Below are 17,948 nucleotides of genomic sequence, written 5' to 3' on the forward strand. Positions count from 1 at the left end.
TGAAAGAGTAATTTGCCAATGAACTGCTTACTATAGACCTGAATTCTAACGAAGTGCATATGTTCTATACAAACCAGAGAAATGAGTTCCCTTATAAATTATGAAAACTCCTGAACTTTTTTTAAAATTTTTAATTTTTGAGAGAGAAAGTGCAAGTGGGGAAAGGGCGGAGAGGGAGAGAATCCCAAGCAGGGGGGCTCAAACCCACAAACTGTGAGATCGTGACCCGAGCTGAAGTCAAGAGTCGGACGCCGAACCAACAGTCACCCAGGCGCCCCAAGATGGCACTTTTAAAAAACAAAACAACCCGAGATGAGTTAAGCGCGATAATAAGAACAAAACTCGTTTGTGTTTTCTGGTGGGGTTGTCTGTCAGGTTTACAGGAGGAGCAGCAGTCAGGGTGAGTTTCTGTGAGGGCACGGGCACTACCAGGAGAAAATGGTAAAGAACACAACCGGGAAATCAGAAGGCTCGAGTGTAGCTTTTGTCAAACCCCGCACACTCCCTGCACGCTCGCCAGGCCGTGGTTCTCTTCCCACCGGAACATGAGTCCGTGCACAGACGAGCGCTCTGCGAATCCCAAGTGGTTCGCGAATGTAAGAGGAGGGCAACGGCTGGGGACAGGGCCGGGCGGACGGCTGTACCCCAGGGGAAGCCGCGCACCGGGCTCCTTCGCACCTGCTCTCCCGCGGGGGGCGCAGAAAGGTGCCCAGGGCCTACTGCACCTGAAAACCGCACACTTTCTTGGCCGTGGCTGCCTCGGCTGCTGTTCTGCTATAGGAATGGACTATAGAAAAGTCAACAAAAACTTGCAAAAACCAGCAGGACTCATCTGGATCTGACCTTATTCATCCAGATAGCAAAGACCAGCATTCCAATTCTGTGATCCTAGTCACTCAGAACCAAGACCGGAGACATCGGTAAAGGCCAGACACCGACCAGCTTCGGCTCTGCAGGCCACGTGCACTTAGCACAAACTACTCCACTCTGCTTGGTGACGATTGGCTGAATCGGTTTTGAGGTTATGAAAACTATAAGATGTTTCTTAAATATCCATATTCTTAACATTGAGACATGCAAAAAAAAAAAAACCCAGGAGACTGTAGGGGACAACCTATGCTAGTTCAATGGACTTCCCAGAACACTTCAGTGTTAAGGCCTATAAAGCAGATCTGGACAAAATCTGGCGTAAGAATCAGAATCTGATGTTTCCGACTGGTCACCTTCTACAGTTAAGTACCCCACAAAATAATCTGTAGCTAGTACGTGGGAAGTGAGATATACTGAAGAATATTCCAGGGGTGCCTGGATGGTTCAGTTGGTGAAGCATCCGACTCTCGAGTTTGGCTCAGGGCATCTCATGGTTCGTGAGATTGAGCCCCACGTCAGGCTCTGTGCAGGTGGCGTGGAACCTGCCTGGGATTCTCTCTCTCTGCTGCCCCCCCCCCCCCACTTACTCAGTCTCTCTCTCAAAATAAATAAACATTAAAAAAAGACTATTTCAAATAAAATAAGAAATGGAATCCCTCCCATAAACTCACAGAAAATTGAAACTGAAGGAAGTATATAGAAAATATTACCAGTGTTCATGATCCATGGAAATGACAGAAAAAAAAAATTTTTTTTTTAAATTGTACTAGGTTCCAACCACGGTAAGGGCATCTTTTGCTACTATCATTCACTCTCCACGCCTTCCACGCACGACAGATACAGACTGCGCCTGAATTTACTCTCCACTCCAGCAGCGAGAGGCCATGCCGGAGTTATATACGCCGCAGTACTTGTCCGCAGCAGCAGGAGTGGCACATGGAGGGCTGGAGTCTCAGCTACCTTGGGGACAGTAAATATGCCAGAGGAGACTTACACCTGTTAAACAACTCTCTTCCTCAGCCCTGTGTGTGCCGCTATCCAGTGACCATCTATTCTTACCAAACCTGGAAGTTTCTGAGTTGTCTTCAGGAAACACTTCTCAAACACGACCACACTAGCCTGTCCCTCCCCCTCCCCCTCCCCCCAAACTATAACAGTTGAAGGCGGGGAAGACACCTATCTTGTTCGCTGCTGTTCTTAACAAGGAGTACAAAGCTCACAGATGTGTTCTTCAGCATGAACTCTTTTTTTCCTTCATATTTACGGAAACAGTGTATTAACTGGGGTGCAGTATAAACTTCCTAACAAGCTTCGAGAGCACAGCAGGGCTTCTGCTGTTTGCTTCCTAACGTGAACCTTGAACATGAAGATCACATACGGGACGTATTTATATCAGTTACGGTACTGAAGCTAAACAAATCCATTCACAGAAACTCAGTCCAGAGAGGCAGGAACAACTCGGACGCTTCAACAAACGCTTTCTAGTAATTTCAGCTTAAGCAGAGCGACCAGCTGTCCTACGTAAGCAATCCTAGTTTACCTTTCCTGGGATGAAGCAACAGAGATTGGAATCCACATACTTCATGAAAGTCATATTTAACAGTGAGAGCCTTGTTTCGACGGCGGCAAGAATGTCTGCGTGGCGAGCTAACGAGTGGTTTCTTCTTTCTGACTCCCTCCTGTAATAAAGGAAAGCATCATGAACGAAGTACTGTGGACCAAAATGTTAAGCAATGAAAATGCCTTGGGGCGCCTGGGGGGCTCGGTCGGTTGAGCATCAGACTCTTGATTTCGGTTCAGGTCCTGATCCCAGGGTTGTGGGACTGAGCCCTGTGCTTGGCTCTGCACTGAGTGTGGAGCCTGCTTAGGATTCTCTCACTCAAGTTAAAAAAAAGAAGAAAAAAAAAAAGCCTTACTGAAATAGTCTGAACATTTACATATTACTTCAGATCTCTATAGTCGGGTCACCATTTAACTGTAACTAACAATCAATGAATCGCTATATCCAGAAATCCCTGCCGAAGACTAGTACACACTGGTGAAATACTTGAAAAAAAATGTTAGTTTCTTTGTGTTTCGGCTATATCGAGCCGAATGGCCATTTGAATCAGAAAAATCAGGTAAAGGAAAGAATTACAAAGGGACACAGGGACAAGTGAACTGTATGTTTTTACCCATAAAATCAGCTCACTTAAATTTTTAAAGTTTCACTGGGAAGTAATTCACATGTAAAATTCGCTTTTAATGTGTATAATTTAATGCCTTTTAGTATATTCACAGAGCCGTGCCCTCATTAGCACGATTTAACTTCTCGACATTCTCACAGCACAGAAAGAGGGCCCATAACTGTCATCAGTCACTCCTACTCCCCAGCCCTTGGCAACCGCTGGTCTCCTTTCTGTCTCTCTGGATCCGCCTATTCTGGGCACTTCAGATATCTGGAGTGGTAGCGCCTGCAGCATCTTGTGTGCGTCTTCCTTCACGCAGCACGCTTCCCCCCGCTCGGCCGCGTTGTAGTGTGTACCCGGGCTTCGTTCCTTTCTGTGGCCGACTAATATTCTATCATATAGACACGCCACCACTTTGATTATCCGGTCATCGGCTGATGACTTTTGGGTTGTTTCCACTTCCTGACTACTATGAATGATGCTGCACTGAATGCTCGTGTCCCAATTTTTTTGTGTGGCTATGCTTCCATTTCTTTTACCTATATACCTAGGAGTGAAATCGTCGGGTCCCATGGTAATTCTATGTTTAACCTTTTGAGGAACGAAGTGTTTTCGCAAGTGGCAGGACCAGCGTACGATCTCACCAGCAATCTGTGAAGGTTCCGGTTTGTCCACATCCTTCCCAAGACGTTTTGTCTTTTTTGTTTCAGCCATCCCAGTGGGTGTTCAGTGGTATGTCAGCACTCCGCTGGGCAATGCCCTGCTGACCGATGATGCTGAGCCCCCGTACGTGTGCGCCGGCCTTCAGTTTATCGTCTCCGGAGAAATACCTACTAAAGCCCTTTGCCCACATTTAAATTGGGTTATTTGTCAGTGGATTAACTCAATTATGTTTCTTGTTGAGCTCTAAGAGTTCCTTGCACAATCTGGACACAAGTCCCTCATCAGATGTATGAGCTGCAAATATTTTCTCCCCTTGCGTGGGTGGTTTTTTCACTTTTTGATGTTGTCCTTTGCAGCACAGTTTAAAATTTTGATGAAGTCCAGACTTTTTTCTTCTGTTACTTGTGCTTTTGGTGTCCTAGCAAAGAAACCACTGCCTAATCTAAGTTTATGGAGGTCAGGACCCTGTTTCCATCTAAGGGTTTATCGTCCAGCCGGGACGCTCACACTTAGATCTGTAATCTATTTGGACTTCATTTTCGTAGACGGCGTGGGGAAGGGGTCCAAGTTCATTCCTTGGCGCACAGACACCCAAGTGTCCCAGCGTCATCTGTGGAAAACATCACTTTCCCCACTGAGTGGTCTTGCGTCCTTGTTGAAAATCAACGGGGTAAACGTATCAGGATCTATTTTCCATACTCTCAGTTCTGCTCCGTTGGTCCATATGTCTGTCTTTGTGTCGGCAACACACTGGTTCGATTACTGTGGCTTTGCAGTCAGTTTTGATACTGGGAAGAGGTAGCACTCTACCAACTGTGTTCCTCCTTTTCAAGATTGCTTTGGTTATTCAGAGTAAGAATTGCAAGACGAACCGGTCATTTTCTGCAAAACAAGACAACTTGGATTTTGACGGGACTTGCAGTGAATGTGCAGACCAGCTTGGGGAGAACTGCTGTCTTCACAGTATGAAGTCTTCCCATCTGTGACTGTGAAATGTCTCTTTCAAGTCTCTTCAAATCCCCTTTACCAATGTCTTCTGGTTTTCAGGGGACAAGTCATCTTTTGTTACAGTCATTACATACATCTTATGCTTTTTGATGGTACTGTAAATGGAACTGCCTTTTTTAAAATATATTTGAGAGAGACAGAGACAGAGCACGAGAGGGGGAGGGGCAGAGAAAGAGAGAGGGAGACCCAGAATCCGAAGCAGGACCCAGGCTCCAAGCTGTCAGCACAGAGCCCAACGGGGGGCTCAAACCCACAAACCGCGAGATCGTGACGTGAGCCAGAGTTGGATGCTTAACTGACTGAGTCACCCAGGTACCCCTGGGATTGGTCCTTTCTTTAAAGTGAGCTCTCGCCCGATGTGGGGCTGGAACTCAACCCCAAGACCAAGAGTCACATGTTCTACCAACTGAGCCCGCCGGAAGCCACCCCCCTTTCTGAGTCTAGCTGACACACAGTGCTACATTCGCTTCAGGCGCACAGTGTGGTGATTCAACGTCTCTGTACCTTATGCCACACTCGCGGCAAGTGGAGCTGCTGTCTGGCACCACACGGCGCCGTGACAGTACCCTTGACTAGAGTCCCTGTGCTGTGCTTTTCATCCCCATGACTTACTCATTCCGTAACCAGAAGCCTGTATCCCCCACTCCTGTTCATCCACTCTGTCCATCCCTGCACCCTGGAACGGTTTTACTTTGGTTTTTGGATCATCTATTGCTAGTACGTACAATTACACAACTCCTTTTTGTGTATCGATCTCACATCTTGTGGCCCTGCTGAACGTGTTTATTAGCTCTAACCATTAGTGGACTCCTTATGTACGCGATCACATACGTGTCAGATCACGTCACCTATGAAAAGAGAATATCAATTCTTCCCTTCCAACCTGGACGCCTCTTATTTCATCTTCTGGCCTAACGGCCCTGGCTACAACCCCCAATAAAATGTTGAACAGAAATGGTGGACAAACGAGGGTCAAAATCACTTACTGTGATCTGGGTACCCTTCCCTACAAAAATCTGGAAACCGTGTAACACATCAACTTACCCAGATTAAAAAACAAAACCCCAAATAAACAGGAGTGCCTAGCTGTGACTCCTGATCACAGGATCATGCGTTTGAGCCCCATGTTGGGTGTAGAGATGACATAAATTCCAAAAACATAAACAACCAAGAAACGAACAAAAACCCCCACTTGTAAATTACTGCCGTCACTAGCCACAGCGTACCTTGGAAGTTGTGCTTTAACTTGTTTCTGACATAGATTGTGGTATCTCTCCACTTTTAGAAATCCCTGATTCAACATTCTCTGGCAGACCAAGTCCATTCTTTTACAAACCTACAGGAAGGAAGAAGGAGAAAGAATTTTAAAAAGTAAAAACCAAATAAATAACAATTAACCTAGACTCCTGTCAGCTGCAAGTGCTCTGTGCTGATGCTGCCCGCTTGTTTGCCGTCTGAATCTTTGAATCAGTATATACGGGCGAATGCCTCATAGTTTCTAACTCTTGCAACATTACGTTAAGAAATTAATATTAGTGTAGACAAGGAATATTTCACCTTTAGCTATTTGTTGAATGTTCTGAATGTATCCCCACCACTATGGTCAGAACTATAGTCATGAAGATCAACGTATTCAAAAGGTTTTTAAACTTTTTTTTTTTTTAAGTTTTTGAGAGAGCGCGCAAGCGGGGCAAGGGGTAGAGAGAAAGGGAGACACAGAATCGGGAGCAGGCTCCAGGCTCCGAGCTGTCAGCACAGAGCCCGACGAGGGGCTCGAACCCACAAGATGTGAGATCATGACTTGAGCCGAGGCTGGATACTGAACTGACAGAGCCACCCAGGCGCCTCTCAAAAGGTTTTTCCAAGTTTGAAAAAAGAAAATTCTCCTTTAGCTAAAAATGTGTATTCAAACTTAAGTCCAACCTCTCATAAAGTTTATATCACCTATAATCAGAATGAGAATTCTTATTTATTTCTACCAGTCAGGGTTAACTACAGAGAGTTAGTCTCTGCTAGACTACCATAGTCTCCATGACATATTTTAACATATGTAGCAGAATCCTGAATATTTTGAATCTTTGGGGAATACTGTGCTTTTTATAGAGTAAAAGCACAAAATCACAGTCAGAACATCTAAAGTGGAGCCTGACTTCTACACATTCTTGAGCAAGTCGGCTACCGTGTGTAAAAGGTGGGCAGCATCTAACTCCCAGGGAGATCATTAGGATTAAATGAAACAATAGACGCTAAAATCACTTGGTAAACTCTAAAGTACTATGTAAAGATTACATTAAATAAATTTTGTTGAACTTAGTACTAATTTGAAAACTTTGTTCCATAGATGCTAGATTTCTGCGACATCCGGGCACCTTTGTTATCCTAACAAAACCTGCTACACAAAATCCATTTCTTCTTTGATCCCTGAGAATTTGGCAGTGACTCGGCGCCATCAACTTGAACACCAGCTCTCACTGCATAGTGTGGACACTGAGAGTGCACGACACAGGTAAATCTGTACCAAGGCCAAGTCAAGCAGGTGGGCTTGTCATGTGCTTCTTCCCATCACTCGTGGTGCCCAAGCACACACACTGGACAAACCCTTGTTGAAACGGAAATGCTGATGAAATCCTTGGTGTCTGTTTTCCCCTGAGAACACAGACACACAAATTCTGGCAACCTGGACAATGAAGGCTTTACTGCTCTAGTACTAAATACTAGGGCTTCCTAATTCACAACACGCCAGATGAAATGTGTTAAGAAACACTGCTTTTCAATTTGAAAACAAGAACAGCAAATTTTAAGTACTGAGTAATTCTTAATAAATGGTATTTTAAAATATGGTGGGATTCTACCCCACCCTTCCTTTTTGGTAGAAAGAGGGCACAAGTGAGCGAAGGGCATAGAGAGAAGGAAGAGAGAAGCGGGGCTCATGCTCACCTGATGTGGGGCTCGAACTCACAAACAACAAGATCATGACCTGAGCTGAAGTCTAATGCTTGACCCACTGAGCCACCCAGCTGCCCTGGAGGGATCTGTTTCTAACTAAAATAAACCAACTGTCAACATACCTTCAATGTCTATTAAAGAAACTGACAGTAATAAAAACAATACGTATCAAGATAACTTTTAACGTTTATTTTTTGTAATCTCTACACCCAACGTGGGGCTTGAACCCACGATCCCAAGATCAAGAGTCCCATGCTCCCCCGACTGAGCGAGCCAGGTGCCCCAACATAAATAACTTTTTTTTTTAAATTTTTTTTTCAACATTTATTTATTTTTGGGACAGAGAGAGACAGAGCATGAACAGGGGAGGGGCAGAGAGAGAGGGAGACACAGAATCGGAAACAGGCTCCAGGCTCCGAGCCATCAGCCCAGAGCCCGACGCGGGGCTCGAACTCCCGGACCGCGAGATCGTGACCTGGCTGAAGTTGGACGCTTAACTGACTGCGCCACCCAGGCGCCCCCATAAATAACTTTTAAAGGAAAAATAACTCTTCTAAAAGTATCTAGTGAGTTCCATTTTTGCAAATCTCTTTGATATGTGGCTTTAGAGGAAGTAAAATATCATATTTGCTTCTGTATTCAATCTACTGAGATATTACCTTGGAAAATCCTAGAAAACATAATATACAAGGATACATTTCATGAACTCTCGGTTTGCTGACATCATCTAATGTCGCAACAGCTACTGGAAAGCTCTGTCCACTTGTGAAAGAAGGCGAGTGAAACAGCTTAGTAGTAGAATGACAATATTTTAGATCTTACAGACTCCTTCAAAGGGTCTTGGGAACCGCTTTGGGATCCAGGACTAAACCTGAAGAACCAGTGCTCCATTCAAGAGGACAAAGGGCCTAAGATAGAGGTGTGGCCCGTGCGAAGGCACAGGGTCTGGAGTGAATACGCCACTGAGCAAATAGTGACGACAGAGCAGATGTGCAGGCAAAGCTGAGTGAAATACTTGGAGCAGAGAAATCAGTAATGAGAAAGAACTTTAAAAAGACTGCCCATTTTGGGAAAGATTTCGTATGGAGAACGGTCATTTTCTGTAAGCAGAACATCTATTAGGACCAAAGATGTGGGTCCAGAAAATCCATGAAGATGAACCCCCAAAGAAAGAAATGGAAGATAAGAAAATAAAGGCTTATATACAGAGTCTCAACATTTTAAAAAAGTGTTTATTTTATTTTTGAGAAAGAGAGCATGAGCAGGGGAGGGGCAGAGAGAGAAAAGGGGACAGAGGATACGAAGTGGGCTCTGCTCTGACAGCAGAGATCCCAACACAGGGCATGAACTCACAAACCGGGAGATCATGACCTGGGCAGAAGTCAGATGCTTAACGGACTGAGCCACCCAGGTGCCCCTCAAGTAATATTTAATGTTAAAAACTGGTAAAAAGATGGGGCATCTGGGTAGCTCAATCGGTGGAGCGTCTTGCCTCTTGGTTTCGGCTCAGGTCATGATCTCATGGTTTGTGAGTTTGAGCCCCGCATTGGGCTCCATGCTGACAGTGTGGAGCCTGCTTGGGATTCATTCATTCATTCTCTCTCTCTCTCTCTCTCTCTCTCTCTCTCTCTCTTTCTCCCTTCCTCCCTCTTCCCCTCCAGGGTGTTCCTATCAAAATAAATAAACTTGAAAAAAAAAAAGCTGGTAAAAAGAGAAAACAGGAGGTCACAAAGACAGACAAATTGGAACAGCACCAAAAAAGCTGAGGTCAAAAATATTTTAAGCATTAGTCAATACTGTAGGAAAAGATCAGCCTTTAAAGTGGTATTCTTTCTTTCCTGGATGTTTGATAAGCATGGACTGACCAGTAGCACAAAAACAAAGATACAACGGATCATATATCTTTGTGGAGAATTCAGAAAGAAGCAAAGTGGCCTCTGAACAGTTGGGCCCCAAACAACACAGATTTGAAGTGCACGGGGCCACCTATACATGCATTTTCCTTTTTTCTTTTTGTGGATAAATTCAGTACAGCTCTGTAAATGTATGTTCTCTTCCTTATGATTTTTTTAAAGATTATTTAACTGTAAATAATTTCTCTTCTCTAGCTTACTTTATCATAAGAATAAGGCATATGATATGTGCAACACCTGAAACATGTGTTAATGGACTGCTTATGTCACCGGTGAGGCTCCTGATCAGCAGTAAGCTATTAGTAGTTGAGCTTTTGGGGGGGGGGGGCAAAAGTTCTATGTGGATTTTCAAATGCATCGTGGTTGGTGCCCCTAACCCTTGCGTTGTTCAAAGGTCAACTGTACGCTAATTTCCCCTGCGATACCGGATTATGTATGCTAGCTTGCAATGCAAAATTGTCTCATTTAAAATACAGCTTTATACATATGGGTAGTTTAAGAATTTCCCAAAGCTAAGAGAGCCAAAGCATAGGAAACTGTTAAAAACTGAGAACAAACTGAGGGTTGATGGGGGGTGGGAGGGAGGGGAGGGTGGGTGATGGGTATTGAGGAGGGCACCTTTTGGGATGAGCACTGGGTGTTGTATGGAAACCAATTTGACAATAAATTTCATATATTGAAAAAAAAAAAAAAGAATTTCCCAAAGCTAAAGGAAAGAGTATTTATTTCCCTGGTTTATTAAAACAAAACAAAAATCCTAGCAATTCAGCCATTTGCTTAAGACAGTAAAATACAATTCTGAAGTCCAATATACAAAGATGATGACTCTGTCAAAAACTACCATGACATTTATAAATCAGCCAAAGCCTACACTATCAATATAGAAGGGAGCTGATGGAATATCAGCCTCTAATGGGGATATTTGGTTTGGGTCCCTCTTGCTGTCCCACTTTGAGAGAACAGATGTGGTTTTTCCTTGTCAAGTACTTCAAGATTTAAAATGCCACGTTTATCTTTTTCATCATTTTCTAACATAAGTAGTAATGAAAATTTTTCTTCACTCTGTTTAGAAATCTTTTCTGACATGTCGTGCCACCACGGTCCTTGACGATGCAAGACACGTACGCCATCCATGTGTGCGACCCACAATTTCCCTGTTAAACCTAATCTTAATATCAAAATCTTGGCTGATTCTAAGATGCACATTTTTGCATATTTTAACATTTGACATTGGAAATGGTCCTAGAATTATAACTGGCAGCATTTCTTCTTCAGATGTCTTAGAATGCCTTGGAATATAAAATGGTGGACTTCTTTGATTTTAAGATGTTATAGAGACTTTAAGATGCTACCAATTTAACAAAAGCTCTTCTGGTGGGGGGGGGGGAGGGAACATAAGCACTGCTACACAAATCTACATATAAGTTGATCAAGACACATTCTGATTTCAAAAATGTTAAAATCTGAAGCTGTATCTTAGAATCAAGGAAATATTGTAATGGAACCACATTTTTCATGTACTTATTTCATGGTCTACATTCTCAAGTGAACTGAATACTTGATGTTTTTCTCCAATGAATCCAGAAGCTATTACCAAAGATTAGGCTGCTTACTAATAACCCTCAAACTGGAAGGAACTTAAGACACCAGAACCTTCAGTGAGGACATGGAGACATTAAGAAATTATGTAATTTGCACAAAGTCACCACACCATTCAGTGGCAAAAGTAAAATTAAGAATTCAGGCTTCTAATTAGTATCTTCTTAAATTTAGCAATCGGCAGCATAGAGATGGAAATAATCACCCTAATTACTCTCAACTGATTGCGGTCTCACTAACACTGTCCTGCGGCAGGGACTGTCAGCAGCGGCCTCAAGTAGGACTTCTTGAGCAGGCAACATGAGGTCTCAAGGACGTCGGTGGGTGTTCTCCCAACAGTGCTGAAGTTAGAGAGATGGCGCTAGACCAAAATCTTTCTAGAATTCTTCCAAAGTTCAAAAACCAGAAAACAATGAGACAAATCTGCACTGTAAAACATTTTATAAGCCATCTGTCCTGATTCTTCAAAATGCCAACTGCGTGGAAGAATGAAAAAAGTAGGGAGAATGTTCTAAAGAGACAAATGTTTTATTAGATTCAAAGCACTTATCATCCACCAAAAAAACCAAAAAACCAAAAAAACACTATAAGGGCATTTTGGGGACAATTGAGAAATTAAAATGTAAAATGTAATTTTAAATCCCTGGAAAGTGATAATAGTGTGATTACAAAAAGGACAAAAATGTCATTTTATTTGCATTTTACTTTCAAATGGTTTCGTGAAATAAATAATCTGTGTGTAGATTTAGAGAGGGAGAGAATGATCAGACAACTGAAAGAGATCAAGCAAATGTGGCAAAAAGTTAATGATGGGTAACAAATCACTTAAAAATTGTGCTTCCACGGTATGGATTATCTAATACACAATACCATAGAAAGAGACACAGAGTTAATTATGTACTAGAATCACAACTTTTACATTTTTTGGGTATCCCCCGTAGATGTTCACTTGGAAAGAAAATATAAATTTACTATTAGACTGAGCAAAACAATTAGGAAGAAAAGCCTGTTCCCAGGATTTCTATAATGCCTCCTAAAAGCCAAAGAGAAAAGCTTTTCTGGGGCGCCTGGGTGGCTCCGTCAGTTCAGCAATCAATTGTTGATTTTGGCTCAGGTCATGACCTCGAGGTTCGTGGGATCGAGCCCCGAGTCGGGTTCTGTGCTGACAGCGCAGAGCCTGCTTGGGATTCTGTCTCTCCCTCCGTCTCTGCCCTTCTGCCACTCACTCTGTCTGTCTTGCTCTGTCTCTTGTTCTCCTGCAGACAGCTACTCACTAACTATACACTAGCTTCATATCATCTTATCAATGTTTGTTATCATTAAGAGTATTTTTCTGAGCGCCTGGGGGGCTCAGCGGGTTAAGTGTCCGGCTTTTGCTCAGGTCATGATCTCACAGTTCGTGGGTTCGAGCCCCGCATCGGGCTCTGTGCGGACAGCTCGGAGCCCGGAGCCTGCTTCGGATTCTGCGTCTCCCTCCCTCTCTGCTGTCCCCTGCTTACGCACTCTCTCTCTTTAAAAAATAAATAAACGTTAAAAAAAAAAAAAGACAATTTTTCACTCAAGCTTCTTAAAATGCTCCTAAATTAAAACATTTTCTCATCTTGTCTGCTGGAGGTAAATACGAAGCAGCTCACATTTCAGCTCTGCTATAATTTGTACGGAAAATACATTCCCCTCACAACAACATTTATGTTGTGTTCGTCACACAGGGCAGCGAAGTGCTTTTTAGAACGATTCAGGGGCGCCTGCGTGGCTCAGCTGGTTAAGCGTCTGACTCTTGGTTTTGGCCCAGGTCATGATCTCACGGTTTGTGAGGCCGAGCCCCGCGCTGGGCCCTTTGCTGACAGTGCAGAGCCTGCTTGGGATTCTCTCCCTCCCTCTCTCTCAAAGTAAGTAAAAAACTTAAAAAAGACAGAGAGAGAGAAGACGATTTCATTTATTCAACAAATATTGAATACCGATACAGAATCACAGACTATGAAGGATCCCTGATGAAAGGGTATAAGGAGCCTAAATTCAGTGCCCGACCGGCCCTTCCGGAGACAATTCCAACACAACACGCAAGAGCAGCAGTGTTGTAGGGGGATCTCCGAGGAACAGGAGGGGGTCAAGTTCAGGCAAGAATCCCAGAGGCTTTCCCGAGGTGCTAACAGGACGGTGTACCCTGAAGACAGGCAGGAGCGGCTGCAGACAGAAGAGGCGTGCTTGCAGGACTGGGGTATCTGGGAAACCCAACAGCTCGACGATGCTGGTTTCATTTTTTTTTTTTATTTTTTTTTTTTTAACGTTTATTTATTTTTGGGACAGAGAGACAGAGCATGAACGGGGGAGGGGCAGAGAGAGAGGGAGACACAGAATCGGAAGCAGGCTCCAGGCTCTGAGCCATCAGCCCAGAGCCTGATGCAGGGCTCGAACCCACGGACGTGAGATCGTGACCTGAGCCGAAGTCGGACGCCCAACCGACTGAGCCACCCAGGTGCCCCAATGCTGGTTTCAATCAACCTTCGTAGGAAGACGCTGGAAGGAGGTGCCCGGGAGAAACCTCTTGCAAAGGTGATCTTTTGCTCCTAGTCTCAAACGTCAAGAGATTGGACTGTACGCACAGGCCATCCTTTGAAGCTAGCACCTTCTCCCACCCCGCGAGAACCCACACACCCTACATGTGGGGCGCGCAGGTGCCTCTGGCCCCGGTCAGGAAATGATGACACGAAGGGGTGCGGGTTGTTTCCTGATGTCTTCACCTGCCCCCCACCCCAAAGTTGTCCACGCTGGAGCTTCTCAAAACAGCTTCTTAAATCTGGCTGGTCTGTGACATGAAAAAGGGCAAAGGGAGGAGGAGCCTGACCATTGCCGTAGGTCATATGACACGCCACACAATCCTCTTGCTGCTCTGATTAGTCACCCTGCTCCAAGCACTTCGTCACACTGTATGTCATTTTTGTTTCCGCCAGGAACGTTCTTTCACTGTTACTAACTGGACAAAAACTCATCTTGAGGAAGCCTCTCCTGAATAACCTCAACATTCTTGTATTTATCTTCTTTGCACTTGTTATCTGCCGCCTTGTAAGTATGCTCCTCTGTTTTCATGATCCTGCGGGCAGGCTTACTGACTGAAACCCTCTTTCAGACTAGAATCTTCAGGAATAATGAATCGTCCCCCACATGTTATAATCATGTACCTGTACTTAAGTACCTGGTAATAAAAATAACCTAATGATGAGATGGGGAGGGGGGAGCCACAAATCAGCAATACAAAGAATATATTCTCCGTAACACCGCAACAAAGAGCAGTGGTTCTCCAAGTGTGCTCTAGGGACCCCTGGGATCCCCAAGATCCTTTTGAGAGTCTGTGAGGACAAACTATTTTCCTAATACCAAGATGTAACTTGCCACTTTTTACTCTCGTTCTTTTATAACATATAGTGGACTTTTCCAGAGGCAACAGGACACGTGATAACATTTTTTGACAGTTGATGAAGTATGTACTGTCTATTCCTGTGTTCCTGTGTCTTCTAGAATTTTCTAAGGTAAGCTCTTAGGTTCTCAATAACTTTTAAGAGTGTAAAGATGTCCCGGATTTAAAAAAAAAAAAAAAATGTTACAGAACAACAGAGATGAGGAAAACAGCTTGGCTATTAAAAAACAAAGAAGAACTTTCTCATTTTCCTTTGTATTTTCTACCAATCGACCTTCTCTGTGACTACACTTTTCTAGCATATTTGAACACAAGCTGGAAAAGGAACTATAAACGGGGAACATATTTAAGTAGCTAGAGTGTCTAAGGCAATACCTTGGGATAAAGTACGTCTGCATTTGGTTACCTACTGAAAAATTTCCTTCTAGATAACGAGCAAGCCTTCTGAATTTAACCTTTAGTCGTACTTATGACCTGAACCGCTAATAGGATTCCATTAAATTTACAGGAGCTACGCTCAAACCGCACAGGAAAAATCTCCTAGGATCTCGCTAAAACATCTTTGAAAATGCCTGCCACATACGTGATTCAGTGAGTGAGAACACCGTGCTCACCAGTCGGAGCTCTGCGCTCAAGCCTGGCTTAGACATGCTCCCTAACAGGGCAGGAACTCACTTCTTAACCTTTGCTACTTGTTTCAAAAACTCTCAAACTTGTCAAGGGGGCCTAGGTGACGGTCTAAAGCTGCATCAGCACAAATCTGTCTGATCTACTGGAAAAACAACTCAAAGTACAAGTTTTGTCATTTCAAAAGTTCTATTTGGCCAAATAATTTTAAGTATGTTGGAAGAGTTAAATATTTAAAGAACTATTTCTGTGTAACCAGGATTTTCAGGCTCTGGGCATATTTTTGGAGTAACAATCAATGGCAGGGAAACCCCAACAATTCAACAGGCTATTTGCACAATCCCTTGGAAGTAGCCAGACTGCAGAGTCAAATTTAAATTATTCGTGGTCACGGGAAGCAAAGACTACACCAACCAAAGTGCACAGAGAATTCGAGAATGTTATTTTAGCAATTTCAACGTTTTGAGAGCAAATCTTTTGTGCCTGTTCCCTAATTTAGGTGCTAACAGTTACAGTGGAGGTCCTAGTAAGGCACGTAACCTGGGAAGGAAGAAAAACCCCAAATATCCCAACATCAACCGCTGGGTAGCTGACATTTAGCTTTACGGAAGCTAATTCTGTTCTTAATATCGCTCTCTTCAAAGCATATCCAGCCTTAATTCCATGAAACAAACAAACAAACAAACAAACCCCACACACTTAGAAATGAAAGGAGCTAAGAAACTGATGTTCCAGATAACAGCACCCACACTGAAGTTCCTGGAGTTTCTGGCAAACAGTTCTTTAGGTACAAACGGCCACTTGGCTAGAAAGGGCATGTCAGGCACCCCCTGCACCCGCCACACAGCTTCTAGACTGCCAATTTCATAAAGACCACAACTAAATTAATGCTGACATCTAGTGGCAAGAAAGAACATCTTTCTTTTATAATGCTACCTGAATTGTGCCTTAGGACACCAAACCAACGACTCTAAAACCAAAGACATTTCCAAATCCCCACAAAAGATTATCCACTTAATCTAAGAATCATCTACTGATCTTCAGTAAACAAAGGAATTTCCTCATTACTAAACCAGAGGGAAAAAGCACCCCTCTTTGAGACATAAAATTGGCTGCAGAACCTTTTGGGATGGGGGTGGGAGTGATGGTGGGGCAGGGGACGGTACGGGACTCCCTATGAAAAATCCTTGTTTGAGACCACAAATCGTATCCTTAAAAGCTTGGGACGGTGACTGCTTAAGAATGCAGCTCAGTATTTCACTGGAAAGATGTCATTTATCAATAAACTGGGATGCATTTTAACTCTGTCCCGTAAGAAGCTAGTCCCCCCCCCCCCTTTAAAAATGCTTTTAATTTCTAAAAAAGTGAACGACTGAGAAAGGAACCCAGTGTCCTCCACACCTACAGAAGTGTGACGGCGCCAAGCTCTACAGAGCCATTGTCTGGCTCAGAGGCTCGACCCGCAGACACAAGACAGGACGGCAGGAAGCCTGATCGGACACCATGCTTTACCAACCCGAGGGAATGCTGGAGATTCCACAGGGACTTCCAGGGTGCCATGCTCTGGGAACTCGGGGACAACCAGTTTTGAAACAGCACTTTCCAGCGGAAGAATTCTCCGCCCTGCAGCCCGGGTTGGCGAGAAAGAACACCGGCCGTCGGTCTGAATCAAAATTCGTCCACTTTCCTTTGAGAAGTCTGGTCTCCCTCCCACAGCGCGGTCATGGCCAAGCCGGAGCTGCAGGTGTGAACGCGGCCGGTCGACGGGAAGCTGCCGCGCACAACGCATCCAGAAGTCCGTCTTTGTCCTCTCAGAAGCCACCCCGAGCCCGGATTTCGCGTCGACACAGAACCGGTTTGCAGTCCCTTCAAAATGTCCACCTCCTTCAACCTCCTTCCCACTTGGAGACAAACCCACCGACAGGAAGCACAACCTCTCCCTCAACTGAGCCGTTCGTCAAGCCCTCGGCCGAAGCTCGGCGCGCGGTAGGGTCCTGACGGCACAGATCGCGGAACCTCCGCGGCTCCGGGGGGGGGGTGGGGGGGGGGAGGGGGCACGGCGTCCCCCAGAGCCGGCGGCCGGGGGCCCGGGGTCACTAGTTAGGAAACGGCCGGGAGACCCGGCGCGGCCCGGGGGTGGGGAGGGTCGGGGCGAGGCCCAGCCGGGCTTCGTCACCGGCCAGCCGGAGGAGGGGGGTGCCGGGTCGCGTTCCCGCCCCTCCGGGCGCCCACCGGGGTGGGGGAGGCCTGACCAGCAGGGAAACCTAGGGAGCGGAGGGGGGCACAGTGCGTGATCCCCACCGACGAGCCGAACCTGGCGCGGCCCGGCCTGGGGGCTGGAAGGTGGGGCACAAAAGGCGGCGACCGGAGCCGCGAGGTCGGCGCTCGGGCGCGGCGGCGGCGGGACGCCCAACTCCCGCCCCGCTTCCCGGGCCCCGCCGTCCCGACCCCGCGGCAGGAAGGGGGGCGACCCCGCTGACCGGCGCCCGGACTCCGCGTCCCGGAGCCGGCTGCGCCTCCCTCCCCGGGGACGCGCTCGCCTCTCCGCCCCCTCCCCAGACCGCGGCCGGCGGAGGGGGCGGCGGGGGTCCCGCGGGGGCCTCACCAGGCGGAGCTGGCTAATTTCGTCGTAGGACATAAAGCTGAGGATGTTCTCGATGGCTACGATGGGCAGCGCCACCAGCGTGTTGTTCTGAGGCAGCTGGTCGGGAGCCAGCGGCGGGGCCGGGGGCGCCTGGG

At 45.6% G+C, this 17,948-nt stretch overlaps 1 protein-coding gene and 1 long non-coding RNA gene across 2 annotated transcripts in view; one reads left to right on the plus strand and one right to left on the minus strand.

Moving 5' to 3' along the window:
• FBXO28 (F-box protein 28) overlaps nt 1-17,948 on the minus strand; it is a 74,570-nt gene that overhangs the window by 12,134 nt on the left and 44,488 nt on the right. The window contains 3 exon segments of the mRNA XM_040451659.1: nt 2,411-2,549; nt 5,936-6,045; nt 17,815-17,943. Of these exon segments, the coding sequence (XP_040307593.1) occupies nt 2,411-2,549; nt 5,936-6,045; nt 17,815-17,943 (378 nt within the window).
• On the plus strand, nt 14,093-15,899 carry LOC121015186 (uncharacterized). Its single transcript, XR_005783683.1, has 3 exons — nt 14,093-14,230; nt 14,604-14,694; nt 15,091-15,899. It is a non-coding gene; the product is annotated as an uncharacterized LOC121015186 (long non-coding RNA).

The sequence above is a fragment of the Herpailurus yagouaroundi genome, unplaced genomic scaffold (assembly GCF_014898765.1).
Source record: "Herpailurus yagouaroundi ecotype Mexico unplaced genomic scaffold, PumYag 205, whole genome shotgun sequence".
Taxonomy (NCBI): Eukaryota; Metazoa; Chordata; class Mammalia; order Carnivora; family Felidae; genus Herpailurus; species Herpailurus yagouaroundi.